Source organism: Stegodyphus dumicola, chromosome 8, assembly GCF_044657685.1.
Source record: "Stegodyphus dumicola isolate Sdum_Otavi_A_Nest chromosome 8, ASM4465768v1".
In the NCBI taxonomy this organism is placed as follows: Eukaryota; Metazoa; Arthropoda; class Arachnida; order Araneae; family Eresidae; genus Stegodyphus; species Stegodyphus dumicola.
The window spans coordinates 154,545,589-154,566,592 of NC_140775.1; the positions used below are offsets into that span (position 1 = coordinate 154,545,589).

Consider the following 21,004-nt stretch of genomic DNA (forward strand, 5'->3'; position numbering starts at 1 on the left):
TGGAACAATGTCAGCAGCTCTTTGGGCATGGTCTTCTAGACAAGGCGTCAGTTCTTCGTATGATGAATAATGTTGTCATATCCCTGAAGTCTCTGTATCCATTTGAATATTTGGCCTTTGGGATTCTGGAAATTTAAAAGCCAGGTCAACAATGCATAATCTTGTCCAGAGCAGGAATTTTCTCGCACAGAGGTAGTAACTGAAATTTTCTACGGCTTTAACTATGGTCAGTAACTCTTTCCTGGTCACACTGTAATTCCTCTCTAGTTTATATAGGCATTGATCCAATATGCCACAATACATTCTTGACTGTTTATTTTTTTATTATTGACTGCAACCACTGTGTCGGTACTTCAAAACAGTACCGACACACTGGTTGCTCACATCCGTGTCAAGGGTAAATAGTTTGTCAAGCTGAGGTTATGTTAGGATTGTAGCAGCTGTTAAAAGCCTACTTCAATTTGTCAAATGCATCCCCACATTCTTTTTTCCACAACAATATTTGCTTGCATTCAGTCAGTTTGTGAAGGGGGTCTTGCAATGGAAGAAAAATCCTTCACAAATCTCCTGTAGTGTGTACAAAGCCCCATGAAACTTCTCAGCTGATGGACATTTTCTGATGGTATCTCCTATCTTTCAACTGCCGATACTTTTTCTGGATCCAGTCACATTCTTTCCTCAGAGCTGACATGTCCGAAGTAAGTCTCTTACTGTCTGAACAATTTACATTTGGCAGGACTTAACGTTAATTGCCTTCCTTCAACTTTTGAAGCACCTTTCTAAAATGCTCTTAAAAACTTTTCACAATCATGATGATGTTATCCAGTTATATCAGGCAGGCTTTACAAGAAAGACTTCGGAAACCTGAGGCATTCAGTTTGTAGCTGGTGGATTACATAATCCAAATAGCATCACCTTGAACCTCCCAAAGTCCTTGTATGGTAGTAAATGCCATGTTTTCCTGATAATCAGGCTGTATTTCTACAAGCCAATAGCCACTCTTTGAATCCAGCATGAAAGAGATTAATCTAGAGGGTAGCTATCTTTCTTTTTGACTATGACAATGGGAGATGCCCAAGGACTTGCTGAAGGCTAGATGATGTCGCTCTCTTGCATGTCCTTAAAATGTTTTCCTAGTTCTACCTGTTAATAGATGTCTTGGATGTTGCTTGATTGGTGGATTATTGCCCATATAAATTTTGCACTGTGCCAAACTTATTTAATCTATGTCAGAAGATGAGTGAGAGAAAACAACTTGAAATTCTTAAATTATGCATTCTGCTGTACTTCGCTGTTCATCTCTTAGTTGTGTTTTCTGCAATAACTCCAATGTTAGGATCTCCAATGACTCAGACACTGGAAGGCTACTGATTTGTTTAAAGCAGGTCACTGCAGTACATGCTGCAACCACCTCTCCATTCCTAAGGCTACCACATTTGGCACAAATTTGATGACTGGTGCCTCGTTAACAGAAAGTGTAGTGTCATTTTGTGTATGTAATTGCATTGTTTTTTTTTTTTTTTTTTTTTTTTTTTTTTTTTTTTTTTTACATATAAAAATCATATTACAAAAAAAATATTTTCCATTTGTATTCTTGTTACATATTTCATTGTCATAACTTTTACAGAAATTTTATTACTTTGTTTATAAAGTGTAAATTATCCTATTTTTCATTTATTCACTTTTAATTTCTGTTCTTAAGGTTTTAATGTACTTATGGCAACCCATTCCTGACTGGACAGTATGGGAAATAGTGACTTCAAAACATGTACTTTTGTGGTGGTTTTTCTCTGTTGTTCATGGCATTGCTTGGATGGCCATTTACAGCAGCTGCTTCATAATGGATGTCACAGAACTCTTAGGAGTTAAACAAGTTAGTTTTCATCTTATTTTCCTTTATTCAGAATAGTCGAGAAGATTAAATATAAAATTTCACTGTTCAATCAGAATTTTCCCAAATTGTTCAAAGTAATGGATATGCACCCGTTTCCTTATTAAAAATCAAGACACTTACAGTTTTGCACAAAGTGTTTGAGTTGAAACAAAAACTCAGTAACTCAATAACTAACTCAATAACTAGTGTCCAAAATAAATTAAAAAGTACACTTTTTTTTAAGTTCTGCAAGTTTGCCAGTAAACAAATCTGAAAATTAAATTATATAACAGGGTTCGTACGGTCCTTAAAAGTACTTAATTTTTTCAAAAATGATTTTTGGTCCTTAAAAGGCCAAATTTTTGGCCAAAATGAATAAACGGTCCTTAATTTTGCTCATTTGACATTTCTTATCATTTCTAATGATTGCCATTCTATGTGTGAATTGCGATTTCTCGTGAATATGGAATTAAAATTGCACGGATCTTAACCAATTTGTCGGCATATTTGCGTTGCAAACGGGGGAAAAAAAAACAAAAAAAAAAACAATTAGCTACCCGAACTAAAGTATCGGTGTCTGATTGGCTATTCACCCAATCTTTCGAAACAGGTGTTATCCATAAATTTAGGCAGATTGTGACGAAAGCGTGAAGCCGGAAGTTCTTTAAGAGGCGAAAGTGATGATGAAGGTGCTCGAGAAAAAAAAGGGGGGATTCTGAAAATATTTGCCAAAATTAGAGCAATCCCAACCTGGAAGACCACAACCTTTCCGACGCCAATAGGAACGAGATGCCTGGAAAGTGCATTTTAAATAAACTGTAGCTTCATCAAGCTGACTACAAAGACTGGATATTAATGGATGACAATCCTTATAAAGCTAAATGTGGTTTTTGTCTGAAACAAATTGAAATTTCTTTAATGGGAGAATCAGCGCTGAAAATTCACATGAAAATTAAGTTTCGTTTTATCATTTCAATTTGTTTTTACACGGTTTTGCTTAGCTTAATTTCTGTGTTTGTTTCAATTAAGCCATAAATTAATTTTTTATCACCTTCTACGGAGTTTATTCTCTTTCGCACATACTATATGTATGGGATATTGGGATTATGAGTTTATTTCTGCAGAGTGTCTGTTATCGATTTCGCGGGAAATCTGTTGGCTCCATTTCGATTTTAGGTCGCCAAGGGCAAATTCGGTAATGCTAGCCGAGAAAAAGTGAAGTTCGGGAATACGTTTTGAAGCTTCAATAGACAATTAAGTATTTGGTTTAATCATATGCTGTTGATAGTAATGCATTATTTTTGCTAATGGCAATACAATTATTAGTTGAAAACAACTAACTAATTAAAAAAATTTTAATATTTTTAAAGCTGAAAACAACTAATTGAAACTAATTTTCCTGAATTAACTAGACGCAAAATTAACTTTCATGAATTACTAAAGTTATTGGGTAGAAGTTTAACTGAAAATATAATATATATATATATACAGTACAAAGTCCGAGGTCGGGACTTCGGCGATCCCAGATTTGAGATTTTTACGAATATTAGATCATTTTAAATCTAGTGAGATGGCACGTAGAAATTATAAAATTGAAAATATGAAATCGTGATTTATGAAATAATGAAGCATTTATGATTTAAAGGGTATCAAAATTTACAAAAGAAAAGAGCTTAATATTTATATGTTTACTTTATTAAACATTTCTTTCAATGTGAGGTGTTTGATTTGTTTTCTCTGCTGATACTTTAGACTAATACTATAGACATATAATTTCTTGTTGAGTTATTAAGTTCCATTGTTCAAGTCCTGTAATTGCTGTGTCGAGAATTCCGAATAACTTGTCAATCAAAATTTTTTCTCATTCATTAACCTCTCTGTTACTTTCTTCACTATTGGTATCTGTATTTTCTGGATTTAGAACCATACTACAGATTTCGCCCTCTGTTAATTGATTGATGATTGGGGCATTGTCATCGCAATGAAAAATTTCTGTTTAACTTCCCTAAATTCTGCCACCTGGTGCGGCCATGCGAGCTCTGGCGCTGATTCTGGCTTTATGTGAATAACAAATCAGTTATTCTTAAGTCAAATAGCACTAAATATAATCGTTTGTCCTATGAGTATCATTAACAAAATCTATTTTTAGCATAAGGAAAGAAATTTCTGTTAAATCTCCCCTTGTCAACATTTTAGCGCATTAAACTTAAATCTGTAATCGGATAATACTCTGTTATTTGGCGTCGCTGCATGAGTCATCACTCAAGTTGTCATCCGTTGATAAACATGCGGTGATGAAAGCAAAATACAATAAATAATGATTCGCGATTTCGGCATCAAGGATATAAAATACTAGTTGCTGTAAAATTAATAAATGTTTCGGTATGAGATTATGCCAAGCAGATACGCAGCTATGGTGTCAAGTTACTAATCACACAAATGTATGCTAAAATAATTATTTCTTCAATAATGAGATATTTTATTTAGCGCCATACTGAGATTAAGAATCGGGATTTCCGACATGTTTTTTTATGATGAGGAAAAAAATCTAATGCGCATGCGTAAAGCATACCCCTTCCCTCCAAAAAAGCCCTAAAAAATTGGTTGGTGGTGGCTTTGAGGTCCGGATTTTAGATCATTCCAGATATTGGATGTCCGGATCTCGGAATTTGTACTGTATATATATATATATATATAGTAAAAAATGTATATTTTCAGTATACATTTCTTATTATATATATAGATTTCTTTATATACATATATATGCGATACTTAATTTTACTAATGCCTTGCATGTAATGCCCCTTTTAGCTGCAAAACATCTTTCCCTTCTCAACTGCAGAGTTTCTTCTAACAGTATCATGAATTTTGTCAGTATCATGAAGTTAGAAGAACCATCTACTTCAGGAAAAGATTGAACTGCTAATTCAACATCAATAAGTGTAGAAAATAATAAAATCAATTCTTTTCTTTTCAAATCTGAAGTTACAGATGCAGAAATATTGTGGCTTTTAATTGCATCAAAAGCCACTATTCTTTTAAATCGTGCGATGATATTGGGCCGTTATTCACTAAAATGTTCCTGGATAGTTCCATTGCAAAATAGTTTTCATGTGGTGAAAAGAAATGTGCTTATATCTGTCATTTTGGTCTTGGCCCTTATTTTAAAACTTTGTTACTAAAGCATTGTAAAAATGCTGAGTTTTTTACATTACTATTTGATGAGACTCTGATAATGACTATTTGATGAGACTCTATTTATACTATTTGATGAGACTCTGATAATCTGACAAATCAAAAGAAGCAACTAGATATTTATGTGAGGTACTGGCATCACGAAAATAAGGTTAGAACTCAGTACCTTACTTCTGCATTTATAGGGCATGCAACAAGTGAAATTATTTTATCCAAATTTTATGAATGTGTTGAAAAACTAGACTTGTCAAAACTCTTACAAATATCGATGGATGGTCCTGCAGTAAACTGGAAATTTTATGATTTATTGCAACAGGACTTGACAAAGGAATATAACATTCAATGCTTGACATTAGGGACATGTGGTTTACACATTCTTAACAATGCTTTCAAGTATAGGATGTCATCCACTAGCTGGGACATTCCATCATTCTCATCCTCCTTATATTGGATTTTTAAAGATTCTCCTGCAAGACGTGAAGATTTTTTAAGTATATCTGGCTTAAAAAAGCTACCTGTGAAGTTCTGCTTTTACCGATGGTTGCAAAATGTCCCAGCAGTTGAAAGAGCCATTGAAATATGGGATGACTTGTTACTGTACATTAAAGAAGTTGAAATGGGGAAGTTTAAAAAATATTCATCGAAATCCTTCTCAAACATTTTGGAGGCAACTAAAGATAAAACATTTCTTATAAAATAAATTTTTTTCTCTCTCTGTCGAAAATATTATTGCCTTTCCTTGAATATTATCAAAGTGATAAACCACTTATTCCCTTTTTTGCTGAAGATATCTTAAAACTTGTAAATGATTGCCTTCAGCACTTTAAAATTTTGAAACTAGAATATTCAAAAATAACTAAAAGCAGAAAATCTTTATAAATTTAATTTTAATGATCCAAATTGTTAAAATTGTTATAATGATAAAAGTGAAGTTTATTTGGGATTCATTGCTGAGCAGTTAATGAATGATAAATGCCGCAAGAAGGATATTTCACAAGCTGAAAGTTTTGCATTGAAACAAGAAGGTCAACAATGTGTCTTAACAATAGTACAACACTTAATGTCTAAATGTCCAATAAATTATTCTCTTATTCGAAATGCATCTTGTATAGACCCGCGATTGATGGTTAAAAGTCCAGAAAAAGCCCAGAACAAAATGAAAATAGTTCTAATGGTATTAATGCAGAATAAACGTGTTTTACAAGATGATTGGGATGAAATTCTTCTGCAGTTTGGAGAGTTTCTAGATAAAGTAGTTAAGACAAATTTATATAAATTTTCTACTTTTGATCCTCAAAATCTTTCTCTTGACAGATTTCTCACTTCTTATTTTCATGATTTTCACTATTCAAAAGTATGGAAAATAGTGAAAATGATTCTTATCTTGTCACATGGACAGGCCTCTGTGGAAAGGGGCTTCTCTGTAAATAAAGCAATTGAAATTGAAAATTTAAGTGACTCATCATACATTTTTCAATGCACAGTATTTGATTACATAAAATTTTCTGGAGGTGTTCTTAATATTGAAATTAATAAAGAATGAGATCAGCAGCAGCTTCTGCAAGGTCTAAATATATGCAGTATTTAGAAGAACAAAAATCTTTAACTAAATCTGAAAATTCAAAGAGGAAACGAAATATCATTGAGGAAGAAATTGATTATATGAAGTAGAAGAAAAAAATTTCTTCAAAGGGACATTAAAGATATTAATGAAGAAGTAGATGCTTTAGCAGATGAAGCTGAGACCAGCATGAACATTGATTTGTTTATCAAAGCAAATGAACTTAGAAGAATAGTTAAAGAAAAGGAAATAGACGTAAATAAATTAGATGTTAACATAGTTGAAAAGATTTCAGATTAAAAAAAGCACAAATGTTTTGTATCTTTTATTGTACAGTTTATTATTCTAGTATCTTTCAAAAAACCAAGGAAATAAATTGTATGTTTACAAATCAGTTATTTTAATCTGCAAAATATTCTTACATTGTGATTACAATAGTAGTTGACTGTGTTTAAATAAATATCAAATAAGTTAAATAATAATCATGTAAATCTCTAAAATAGTGACTGTTATTAGTGTAAAATACACTTATACATGTTTTTAAAGAAATTATGTTCCTAATTTAATGTTATCTACTTCATAACTTGTAGGGAGTTAGTTTAATTTTCAAAATTGTTTTATGGTAAGTATTAAAATGAATTTAATAATAGTGCATAATACACACTTCTGTTAGTTTTTTAAAGTGAAATTACAAGCATGAAGTCGGTTGTATGGATAATTGCTTTATTCTAAACATTTTTTTGTTTGCTGATAGGTCCTTAATTTTTTCTTTGATGGTCCTTAAAAGTCCTTAATTTTCATGTAAGGAAATGTGTACGAACCCTGTATAAATAGTTTTAATTTTAAATATGAGTTATTCATATATTAATTGAAATTGTGTTGTGTAGGAAGCAAGTAAAGAAAGTAATAGTTTTGTAAGCCTGTGGTTTTCATGCATGGAACAATAACTGTGGCCAGATAAATCACAATTCAATATAAAATTGCTGTTATATTCACTCAATTTATAGACTGAGATAAAGGACTATCTGTAGATTTAAGATGGTCAATCTGAAGTGTAAGTGATTTTAATAACTAATGGTCTCCAGAAAACACCATGTACGCTCTGAGATCAATTCCAGGAAATTAGTATTATCACCAAAAGGTCAAGCCAAGAATGCTGAAGTTTAAGTATACCTTTAGAGGACCCAAAAGAGGTATAAAGTATATAGTGTTGTAAGCAGATTACAACCAGGTAACTCTGTCCTGAGCTTGCTGTTCCATCTGGTGTAATGATGTCGAAGCAAACTGTATATAACCAATGGTGCATATCCACTCGCGTCCTTTCACAGAACAGCAGGACTTTTTCAAAGTAGTAATGATCTGTTTTCTAGTGGGTTGAGGTACCAATTATATAGTATGTGTATTGATTTTCAATATGTTTGGTTGTAGAGTCGAAATATGTAAGGGGGTTGGTATGTTGTTTCGGAAGGGGTCCGATTTTGTGTCAAGGTGCCTGTCTTGGAATGGTGCTATATTTGGGTCTGGTATATGTCCTGAGTCTTGCTTTCGAGGCGTGGGGAACGCGGTTTGAATTTTGTCAATCGGCCCAGTAAAGCGGGAAATGTAAAAATGTCCCCCCCCCTTTTTTTTTTTTTTTTTTTTTTTTTTTTTTTTTTTTTTTGAGCAGTGTACCATACAAGTCTGAATGGGTAGCGATAACCTAAGTACCTAATTATGTCATGGATAAGATTATGATTAATTATGTCATAGATAAGGGCAGGCGTGGTGCTCATACCAATTAACCGTAACGGTAGAAGGATGGTGCCCACATCCTCCGTCACTCACTCACTCACTCACTCTGGTGGGATACCGATTTTACTGTTATTCATGCAGCATAAAAGAAAGCAGTTGTTGGTACCAAAGAATCTCTAAGGAGAAGAAGTAAAGGTTCCCCGAGGCAAATGTGGCTCTGTCAGACCGAAGAGACACATTATGTATATCCCTGAAGCTTACTTTAAAGGGGCAAACCATCCCAAAGCTATCCACCCTCTGTACCTGTGCGAAATAACATCAGGAGGCAACAAAGCAGCATGCCGTCGGCCATATTAGCAATCTTTTACCACGTTGTTCGAAAAGGTTCTTTGTTGTTGTAGTCAGAAGTACTTGGTTTTAGTTATGTGAAATTCTTTCAAAGACTTTTTAAATATAATGTTGTAAGTGAAAAGGTTTTGGCTATTGGGTGAAAACTTTGCTCTTGGTTTTCACTATGGTCATTCCAAATAATTGTCTAAAAGTTTCCATGGTAATTTGTTTTTAAAGTTGTTGTCGGATAATTATAATGTATTTCAGTGTTTTCAATTTATTTAGGGGTGCCTTTGATTGTCTTTCATTATTTTTTCTGTTTCAGTTAGTTATTGCAAATTTTGCTTTTAAAATTTCACTGTAAAATTTTAACTATGGATTCATAAAAATGTATTACGTTTTGTATGGCATGTGTCCCCCCCCTTTTAAAGTTTACAGAAGAAAAGGATTAAGAAATTTATTTCATTTTAAATTTTGTCTTCGTATGGCTCGCTGTTTAAATTGAAAGTAAAAATTGGACAGGATTTCTATAATTCGCCCAAAATTCCAACTAACATCCTTTTGCTCATAAAACTCCAGAAATGTATGAAAATAAAACATTTTGAGTTATTTCAAAGTAAAAAATTTACTATCTCCTCTAACTGCGCTGTTTAAATTCCACCCTGCGCTGGTGTTTCACTGCATAGCCGTGGCTCTTCGGTACAGAGGCGAAACAGGTTTACATTGCGTCTATAGAAGCTTTCATTCTTCTCCTTAGAGATTCTTTGGTTGGTACAAAAGCATCTTAGGGTAGATGGTATAATTTTCGAGTGTCTGTGGTGTAGGGATGATACCTTTTACTACTTATAATGAAACATTTTGTTTATATTATTGCATTCATTTCCATGGACTAATACTGTAAGTTTATCTGGTCCAATATTTCCTCAACAAAGAGGATTATAGCTGAACGTAGTGGCTAGTCAAGTCTCCAAAATTCAGTTTTTTGATTATTTGTTAAAAGTTATAAGGAATAGTCATTGACGTATGTCATCTTATTTCCAAGACCCTTCATACATTGAAATTTGCTTTTGTGGAAGATATGCAGCTTACTTTCTTTCTTTTTCTGGGAAGTCATCTAGATATTTTGGCCAAATTTGCATATTGCAACTTTAATCTTCTGTTTGTATTTGTATTTGTGCTCCATAAAATACCTTCTGTATCAAAATTTAAACTTATACGATATACTTTGATATATTATGCAATTTATGTTTTTCATCATAATTTTAATTGGTATAAAGGTTAAAAATATTATCAAAAAAGATTTTAAATTTATATTACATCCAAGAATGCTTTTTTTTAAAGTTTTATGTGTTACCTTTATTTATTAGATATCATGTTCTTATGCCATAAAATTCAATTCAAAAGCAGTATCACAAAATAATTTAAAAAGAGCATATCTTTATAATTTCCGATGTACACTTTCGTGTGCTGGAGATAAAAATGGAATTCCTCCCTTTTTTCCCCTCCGTTGCTCGCTTTGAAATCGTTGAGTTTCTTGATCAGAAACTCATAAATGCTTTGCAAAATATGAAATAGATAATGAAACAAATTCCACATTTGGGCTTCCAGATGCCCATATTCAGGTAGAGACATACGTTATTCAAAATTTGATGGCTTTAGGTAACTATGTTTTATCGCAATGCGAGAAACATACATGCATTTATGCAGAATCTTTGTTATTTAATTTCTTTTAATATGATACAGGCCCATAGTATTTGATGGCAACAATTTGAAAAGTGAAATGCAACAAAATCCTAAAATGAAATTAATAGCCCTAAAAAATCTAAAAGCCTTCAGATTTTATATAAAATCTGAAAGCCTTCAAATTTTATATTATGCCCAGTAGGGCATTTTTTTTTAATGTTTTGTGTGTTACCTTTATTGATTAAAATCATGTTCTTCACACTTAAAATACGTAAAATTCAATTCAACAGCAATATCACAAAATGTTTGAAAACAGCATATCTTTAGAATTTATGCATATATAGTCTCCCGCTCTAGAATAAAAATGTTTTCTTCCGTACATTGTTGCCATTGCTTACTTTGAATTCATTGAGTTTATTAATCAAAAATTCGTTACAGTTTTACAAAATTTTAAATAGGTAATAAATTGGAAATTCAAAATTCAGGCTTCCAGGTGCCCATGTTTGGTTAGAGGACTACCTTATTCAAAATTTCATGGCTCTAGGTACCGTTGTTTCTTCACAATACAAGAAAAATTCATGCATGCATGCAGATTCTTCATTATTTAGTTTCTTTAAATATAATACATGGCGATAATAGTCGGTGGCAACAGTTTGAAAGGTGAATCGACGAAATGCCATTTTGAAATTAATAGCCGTTCTGGGCTAAAGCCCTTTAATAAGTTCCTAAACTGTGGTTTAGTTGTCTGTTTCTTCAAAAGCAAGCATTTATTAAATTTTTTTGCAGTATGCATAACACTCTGAAATGAAGTTATATTTCATTAGCCCAAATGGGTAATTTGCCCAGAAGGACTATTAATTTCATTTTGGCATTTTACATTGGTTCCCTTTTCAAATTGTTGCAACCAAATATTATCAGCCTGTATTACATTTAAAGAAATTAAATAATAAAGAATCTGCATAAATGTACGTATGTTTTGGCATTGTGATAAAACAACGATACCTAGACCCCTCAAATTTTGAATAAAATACCTTTCCACCTGAATATGGTCATTTGGAATTTGTTTTATTATTGATTTCATATTTTGTAGAACTTTAAACGAATTTTTTATTAACAAACTTAACAATTTAAAAGTGAGCAATGGCAACATTCTAGGGGGAAACCTTTTTATCTCCAGTGTGAGAGACTGTATATCAGAAATTCTTAATACTGTTATTGAACTGAATTTCATGGTTTAAGTGCAAAGAACATGATATTTAATAAATAAAGGTAATGCACAAAACGTTAAAAAACGCACCTTTGTGCGTAATGTAAAATATGAAAGCTTTCAGATTTTTTTTTAATTTTAATTAATTTTTTTTAAATTTATTTATTTATTTAATGCCAAAATGTAGTCTAGGCAAGCAGTCTACGTGTGCTGCATATGTTGCCTATTCTGCAGTAGTAAAACATCCCGAAAGCATGTTTAAAACAATATAAAAATCTTTGTAATAAAATTCAGTATCTAGAACAATTACAATGTCTGTGGTTTAATAGTGATAAAGTAACTTTTAATAATCCATGCAAATTTTTCTTTTGCATTTTTGAATTATAAATTTGTTTTATATGTTTTTCCAAATGCATAATATAAAAAATTTTTAATTCATGTTGTCCTGTTTTTCTGACAAAAATATACTCTTACAGTAATTTGAGATGAATAAAAGTTGATAATAAATAATACTACAAAAACTGTAATAAAACATTACTTCTAATTATTATAACATAATTCTGAAGGGCAATAATTTCATGTATTTTGGTTTAAAAATATAGTTGTTATATTGATATATATATATTTGCAAAATAGCTTTTGGATCAACATTTTATTTCTTATCTTTTAAAATGAAATATAAGGAAATTAAATATACTTACAAGTTTGATCTCAAATAATCAATTAACAATTGGTCTTCATAGGCTGTAGTAGGCACTATTTATATTTTGGATCACTATTTTACTTTTTATTTGCACATGTAGATGTGAGGGTATATACTTGAATTGAAAAACTGCAAACGAAACTGCAGAATGAGGCAGTCAGTGCTGGCATGTGCGCTTTAACTCTGCGGTGATCACTGTGACGTGGGAGTCAGCCGACCCGCCGGCACCGCTGCCGAGCAGCTCATTAATGGGAATCAAGTACTGACATGAGAAATTCACTGAAGTTGATACTCCATATTTAGTGACCATGGAAAATTTTCCGCCTTTGGAGATTCCGAGCTTAACTAACCTATTTAGAAATCAGCACTGGTTAAAGAGAAAGTGTTTATATGCAATTTCGGAAAATGTGGATTGTATGGGCCTTTTATTTTATTTATTTATTTTTTTAATTCTCCCCCCCTCCCCCACAGAAGAATTTGATTACAGAAAGATTTGATTAGTCTCATCTTTCAGCAGGGTGGTGTGCTTTCACGCTAAAAGAATGGGTATTCCTTAGCAATTTGATTCCTAATTGTTGGATTGGCCATCGCAGAATGAATGACAAAGTGGTGTTTCCTTGGCCAATGCAGATCACAGGTCATTAATCCATGTGATTTTCTATTGTGGTACTTTGTGAAAGGTAAATTCCACATAACTTGACCTACGAACATGCATAGGTAATGCTCTGAACTTAGTAATATCAAACTTACTCAGGCAAGTGTGGGAAGAAATGAACTATTGTCTGGATGTTATCTGTAACTCAAAGAAGTCATATCAAGCACTTAATAATGTCATAAATTTAAAATATTTGAGTTGTCCTTTCTTTAAATATGTTCTGGTAAATGTTTGTTTATAATTGACTTTATTATAATATGTCAAAATACTGTACATCATTTTGAATAATCTTTTACTTTTATTTGGCTGTTATATTGATAGCAGCTTTACTTTTTACGAATTTACTGTGGAAGTTTGTCAGTTGATTTTATTTTTAATAAAGTTGGGCTGGTATCTATTGTTTATTGCAGTTTGTAGGGTGTAGTTATATGTATTGGTTTTGGAAAAGTGTAGTTGCAGAATAGAATTTATTAGGACATCTTAAGTAAGAACAAAAAGCAGTTATTTCATGAGCATGCAGTAAAAAAGAGTCATGTAAGACTGTTGCTGCCTTGCCAGTTGATAGGTTTGTTGTAGATGTTCCAACTTGCCAAATTCAAAAATCGAGAGATTTTGTATTTATGTTCATTTTATAAATATATGGAAAAAATCAGATGGATTCATTGCCAGTTAGTTGCAGGGATTAAAGATGACCAAGAAGAAAATTATTAAGAATTGTTAAACATTTGAAAAATATTTATAAACTTTCTAACAATCAATACAGTAATCAAAATAGAACATCCTTGGTAAAATACTCAATAACTGAAAAGGGCAAAGCTAGAATAAACAACAAACCCCAACACAAAAGCTGCATTTAAATTAGAGAAGGTAAAAAAATTACCTCAAGATCCATTTTCCAATAGAAACCTTCCTTTCAATTTGCCATATAACTGGATGTTAACTTAAGAAAAGTACAGATACAGGTAGAAGTGGGCGGAATACCAGAAATTCACCATTGGTTATACACATATAGTCTCAATGCACTAACTGCCCTGTTCTGCTCCAATTTTGAAAGAGAACACCCTGGGGGGTGGCCTGGGGTTCTTCCACCCTTCTTCCCTTCTATCAACCTCTCAAGAGGACTTTTGGTTGGCTGTATTTTGAGTGTCTGCTTGCCCCATAGACATATGCCAATAAACATATATACTTTCTCCGGGCTTCGAACACAGGCCCATTAAAGCATACTAATACAGGCCATTAAGCATAACTAACCACTGTACTGGCTGGACGGCTAAAAAAAGTATAACAATTCTCTATGAAACCATCCTATATGAAGCAACCATGAAAGGATATGAACTTGATCAAACCATTCATTCAGATTCTAGCTGAGTAAGCAAGCAGGTTGCCTGAAAAAATACCAGACTTGGCAATGATTTTAACTTAGTTCTTAATGTGCAAACTAAAACTATTTTATTTTGCTTTGATTTGAATTACATGTTTTTGATTCTTCATCGTATTCAACCATATTTAGATCTGGAAATCCAGTTAGCCAGTCCATCTGCTAAATATCTTTATTTTGAAGATATTCATCCACCAGTTAAGTCCTAAGTAATGGAGAATTCTTGTCCATAAAAAAAAGGGGGCTAGCTCTAACTCCCTTCTTTACCTCTAGGTCAGGCAGTCAGGAGATCTCTATCAAATGCATTAAGTGGTATGTGGCCATCCAGCATAATACCTGCCCATAGCATGACAGTTTTGCCACTGTAGTGGTTCTTTTTCCTGGTAGTGAAGGAATAGTATAATGTCCTAGGCGCATTAAAATGATTAGCTAGGCTGAATCTAAACTTTTCATTGAAGAGCACTTAGGTCCACTTGAGTTAGATCCAAGGCTAATATTCTTTGTGTCAGATTCATTTCTTTGTGTTAAGGAATGAATAGGTCACGAACAGTATGCCTTCTGTCAAAAAACCTTTCTTATGAATTACTTTACATGTGAAACTAATTTCAGTGGCAGCAGAGAGTTTTGTAATTGCAGCAGTCCTCTGCCCAGTAAAAAGAGCCAAATACTGATCTTGATAAGGAATTGTGACTTATGGGCACTTTTCCAAACCTCTCTGGGATATGAATGTCTCCTGAAATTGTGTACACAAACTGGAGTTACATGGAGCTTTCTGAATGCCAAATTGTTCTGCCTCCTATCTGTGGATTGTTATTGTGACTTATCTCATTTGGGTGACAATAACATCAGATTAAGTTCATAATTTTTTTTGTATCCAAAAGGCCTGATGGCTTAGGCCTTAAGCAACCCTTACAGGGGTAAATTTAATAAGCTCCATCACAGTTTTGAAAGAGAATTCACCAGAGAATGAATTTGAGGGTCTTCTAATTTTCTTCCCCATCCACCAGCTTATAACAAATTATTGTGTTTTTCAAATAAAAACCAGCAATCTAAATTACTATTTTTAATTAAAAGAACTTTGTAACTTTTTCAGGTGTCTATACATATTAGAACTTATCATTTTTCTTTCTAATTTATATTTATTTATAGTTATTTTAATCTGAGAATTTAGTAAATGTGTTTGCAATTTTTTTTGGGGGGGGGGCAGTTAAGTTCTGTTCATGAAAGATTTAAAGCTTTTTCACTGTAAGAACTTTTGGTACTTATGTATTATCCCATCGACCTTCGGCAAAAATTTTGGAAATGGTCTCAAATTGCCAGTCATTACTTTGGAATTCTGAACTACCCGGTCCTCCATAACTGTGACTAAATTGTGATAGTTAGCCAATCAACATAAGTACTAAACTTTTTTGATAGTTTATCCTTATATTCTAATAAGAAGCAGTTATTTGTTTGTAAATTTAATGTTTGGATTTAAATGTAATCTTTGTACAGTTTAGTATTTCTTTTACAACTTTGCTTTATGCTCTGTGTATCTGACTGTATTAATATAGTGATTTTGTCTTTATAATATTGTCTCACAGACTTAGTATATTTTTTTTCCTGTTTGAAACAAAAAGCTCTTACCTTTCTCTAACAAAAAAATTCTTGATAATACAGTCAAAAGTCGTTAATTCAAACACCCATAATCCGGAATGATCTATAATCCAGACCTCAAAGCAACAAACTTTCTGCGCATGCGTCGCATTGACGCATGCGCGTAAGACCTTTACGGATGCGAATACGCGTGCGCAAAATACGTTTACGAATGCGCGTTTAATGTATAATGGACGGTATAAGCTAAGCTAAAATTATCTAATTCAGTTAACGTTGCAGATTGCGTTGTTCCTTAATCTTCGAATTGGATTCGGCTTATTATTTTTTGCAGACTGTTAGACCAATTTTATAAAAGTAAGCTTGAACTTTCGATTATGTCAAATAGAATTTCTGATATATATTTACTAATATGTAAAGGATTTACAAAGCGAAAGTATGTTTCGAAATCCATTAAACAAAAAGTGGAATTGCTGCAAAAAATGGATAAAGGCATATCCTTTGTTTATCTAAACTTTAACTTTTGTTTATCTTTAACGCCGCGGCAGCGCGCAATGAATTGGAAGTTGATTTGTCAGCACTATCCTTATCTTCAGGACAGATGTTTTTATTTTATTTGGCTTATAATTCTTTACTAAATGTAATATTTCATCTCGATGTACTCGGTCTTTGATATGATTTAAATCAAGTTCCTCGTCATTATAATTCGCTTCCGATAGTGAAGAAAGTGACTCGGGGTTATTGAAAACGAAAAAATTTCGATTCACAAATTAGTCGGTATTCTCGACACAGCAATTATAGGACTTGAACAGCAGAACTTTGTAACTAAACAAGAAATTATGTCTGTTTAATAGAATTAAAGAGAAAGTATTATCACATGAAACGAAGCAAATTAAACAACTTACATTGAAAGAAATGTTTAATAAAGTAAACAAATAAATATTTAGCTTTTTCTTTTTGTAAATTTTGATACCCTTTAGATCATAATTGCTCTTTATTTCATAAATTACGGTTTCATATTTTTAATTTTATAATTTCTGCATGCCATCTTACCAGATTTAAACTGATGATCTATAATCCGGAAAAATCGATAATCCGGAATCGCCGAAGTCCCGACGAGTCCGGATTAACGACTTTTGACTGTAAAAATAACTGTCATGTATTTGATTAATATGTTAAAATTCTTGTTTATATCATTTTGTAGTTAATATGCATATTGTTATTGATTTTTTTTTAATATTAGCATCAAGAAATTGCAACTCAGAAGTATTTCTGTCATTTTTATCTTAATATTTCATTTTTTATTTATTATTTGATTAAAGTGTATTTAATTAAATAATTGTATAAATTGTAGCAAACAATTGTAATTAAAGTGTATTTAATGGAATAAGTGATTGTGATTTTTTAATTGAACGAAAATATTTGGTAAGTACTGTCATTTTAATTGCTGCAAAGAATTTTTTTAGCATTTAGTTTTTTATAATGCAGATATTTTAATAGTATTATTATTGTTGCTGCTATGAAACTCTGAAATATATACTACCTTTCTAAAACAAATTTCCTGAAATGAACTATTTATATTTATAATTTTAGGTTTACCATCATTTAAAGGGTTGGCCAAAGCCAATGAATTTAAAATCAGAGGGTTTACGTCGATTTTATTCTCATATGCGCCATCCAAGTTTCTCTGCCTTAGCTGTGATACTTTTCATTCATCCTGTAATGCATCTGGATAGGCTGTTGCTTGCATATACCTGTACTATTTTTATGCTGTTACACTTTAAAGTTGATGAAATTGATTACACTTATCAACGAAGAATGCTGCAGCGCAAAGCACGGGAATTGAGCATGAATAATTAATTAAAAATATTATTTCACTGTGATAGTAAAATCTGAGTCATGCACAATTAATCATTTATGTAAATATATTTATTTTCTAATAATAAGAAATATTTTTGATACTTTGTTAGTTAATGATGTTAACATTTTTGATACTCACTAGCATCATGTATTATTGATGCATATTAAATCAATCATTTAAATATCAAATGAATTAAAAATGTTTTCCTGTACTTTGTTTTCAGATGTTTGTCATGTTTATATTGATTTTTATGTTACTTGTTACTGAAGTTTGATGCCATCTTTTTAATTATCTGTACTTAAAATTTTTATTTTTATAATCTCTCTGAAATAAGGGAATTTATCAGCTTGTAAAATACTGATTAAATGCAGTTTCAGATTTATGATTTGGATTGTATATGTAACTTAAATCTGATATGTGAGGTGATAAATTTGTTGTAGTATTATTTTAAATAATTTTTTGTAACTATTTAATCTCATTATTTTATTGGGTCAAAAAATTTATTAGTTTGTGAAGAATGTTAAATACATGATTTTTTTTTTTTTTCCCAATTAAACTTAAGACTAACATTAAGATGTTTCTATATTCACAAAACAGAAAAAATGTATCTTATTTTTATAAGTGGAAATTAATAAGAATGAGCATTTGATTCTGATCTTATTTCCTTGTGTTTTGAGAGTATTACATGTTAACCCTATGTGTGAAATATGTCAGTTATTTATTCCCAATTTTTCTCTAAATTTTGTGATTAAAATAGTTTTATCCATATAATCAATTTTAAGTCAGATTAATAACATTAAGTAATAAGAGAAAGAAAGCTGATATTTTAAGTTTATCCCTACATTTTTTATGTTCTCTTCCGTGTGCCATATACTTAAGAAAAACCAGTATTTAGTTTTATTTGAATTTTTTTTTTAACCAGTACTCATAAAGTTTAGTTTTTTGTTTTTAATACATTTAATTATTTGTTTCTTTTATTATCATTGAGAGATTTAATATATCCAGATTTTGTTTATGGATTTTCTTCGTATATAATTGCTTTTAGTTGGTAATATAGTATGGATTTTATGCAACTTGTGTATGATCTCTAATTTATTTTAATAAATAGTTGAAATCTTTTTGTTGTAACCTAGATTTTTTTCATTATACATTTATTTCATCATATCATACACAATAGTTCCCATTCAGTAGCGGACTGGCCAAAGAAATCAGCCCCAGCAGAAAAAAATAAGTCAATCCTAAAGCCCCCATATGAAATGTCATTAAGTTATCATTGTCTTCATCTTCATCATTAATATATATATATATATATATATATATATATATATATATATGTTGAATGATCTTAAATTCTTCTAATACTTGCACAATAGCTGCAAAGTAAGATAATAATAATTTATTTACTAAAGAAATATTGATTATATTATCTCCTAATATAAATTTAGTTTAATCTCGAAAATTGTGTTTTAAAGTAACTTGAATCTAAATTATTAAAAATGATTTACGGGGACTTGAATTAAATCATGAATAACAAAATTTCAAACTTTAAAAAAGAAATTAAATTAAAAGTAAGTAATTATCGCTATTAATCAGAAATTAGTTGACTTTTCAAGGGGAACAGACCAACTCCCGTTCAATGAACAATAATTAATAAATATGAAGGTGTTTCATCTTTTACTCTAGTAAGAATGGTTATGACAAACTGGCAAATTAAGTTAGGCTAAATTCTTTGATAAATAAAATGAGATTACAGATCGAAGTATTGGAATGGGAGCCCATTGAAAGTCCTCTGACTTGTTTAAAAAGTTGATTTTGAAATTTAATGTAGTTATGAAAATGTGTGCATTTTAGGTAGGTTTTCCATTTACTAAGATTCATAATCGTGAGCATAGCAGGGAAGAATTTAGGCAGATCTAGTAGACTAATATAAATTTCTTCTAAAAGAAGTGAGGTATATAAGTTTTCAAAGTCATAGCAGTTAATGTTTTGTATGTCAATTGTTTGAATGGCATTAATGACAGGAGTGTTATTATGGATGATCCAGCAATAGTTATGATTTAGTGTTACAATCGTTGAAAATAAATTTACAAATTTTTTAAGTTGAATTGAAAAATAATAGTCTACATTTTTCTTGTGATTAGTTCCATTTGCTATAAATCTGAATTTTAATGGTGTTTTATAGAATTTGGGAAGTGCATAGAGGTTAGTAAATCTGTTGTAGCTTGGATTTAAAGAGATATTTAGTTTTTTATGAAAAGTTGTAGTACTTGCGTAGATGCTCATCACCAGCACATAATTACTGGCAACCTAAATATCATACAAAACGATCAACTAAAAACTCTTATGAGTTATGGAGTAAAATTTAGACCAGTCAGACACATCAATAAAAATTACTGTAACAAGACTTTCGATTTTCAATTCAACTTAAAAAAATTTGTAAATTTATTTTTAACAATTGTAACACTAATCATAACTATTGCTGGATCATCCATAATAACACTCCTGTCATTACTGCCATTCAAACAATTGACATACAAAACATTAACTGCTATGACTTTGAAAACTTATATACCTCACTTCCTTTAAAAGAAATTTATACTAGTCTACTAGATTTGCCTAAGCTCTTCCCTGCTATGCTCACGATTATGAATCTTAGTAGATGGAAAACCTTCCTAAAATGCACACTTTTTCATAACTACATCAAATTTCAAAATCAACTTTTCAATCAAGTCAGAGAACTTCCAGTGGGTTCCCATTCCAGCACTTCGATCTGTAATCTCTTTTTGTTTATCAAAGAATTTAACTTCCAAAAAAATTTACAATGGCAAGAATTAAATTACTACAAGCACACTTACAGATATATAGATGATTTTATTACATTTAATAATTTTAATAAGATTGAATACTCCAAGATTTATCCACAATGCCTTCCACTTAATAAAACTAATCATTCACAAAATAGTATCGACTATCTCGATCTTCAAATCATTAACTATAAAAAAATTTTACTGTTTGACAAAACAAAAAACTTCAGTTTCAATACTAACAAATTAATAAATTGGACTTCCAATATCTCCAAAAAAGTTATTAGTAATACAATAATAAATCAAATACAACGTATTAAAAATATTTTCACAGATACGATAGATCTGCAACACGAAATTTTTCTCCTTTTTTAAATTATCAAAAATAATGTAATACCTAATCGATTTATTAACCATTGTCTTGAAAGAG

At 31.2% G+C, this 21,004-nt stretch overlaps 1 protein-coding gene across 1 annotated transcript in view; it reads left to right on the forward strand.

Moving 5' to 3' along the window:
- The window catches only part of LOC118190437 (nurim homolog), a 28,914-nt gene extending 10,028 nt beyond the window's left edge, over positions 1-18,886 (forward strand). The window contains exons 3-4 of the mRNA XM_035361145.2: positions 1,703-1,873; positions 17,503-18,886. Of these exons, the coding sequence (XP_035217036.1) occupies positions 1,703-1,873; positions 17,503-17,769 (438 nt within the window). The 3' untranslated portion in view covers positions 17,770-18,886. The remainder of the gene's footprint in view (positions 1-1,702; positions 1,874-17,502) is intronic.
- Positions 18,887-21,004: the final 2,118 nt, after the last annotated feature.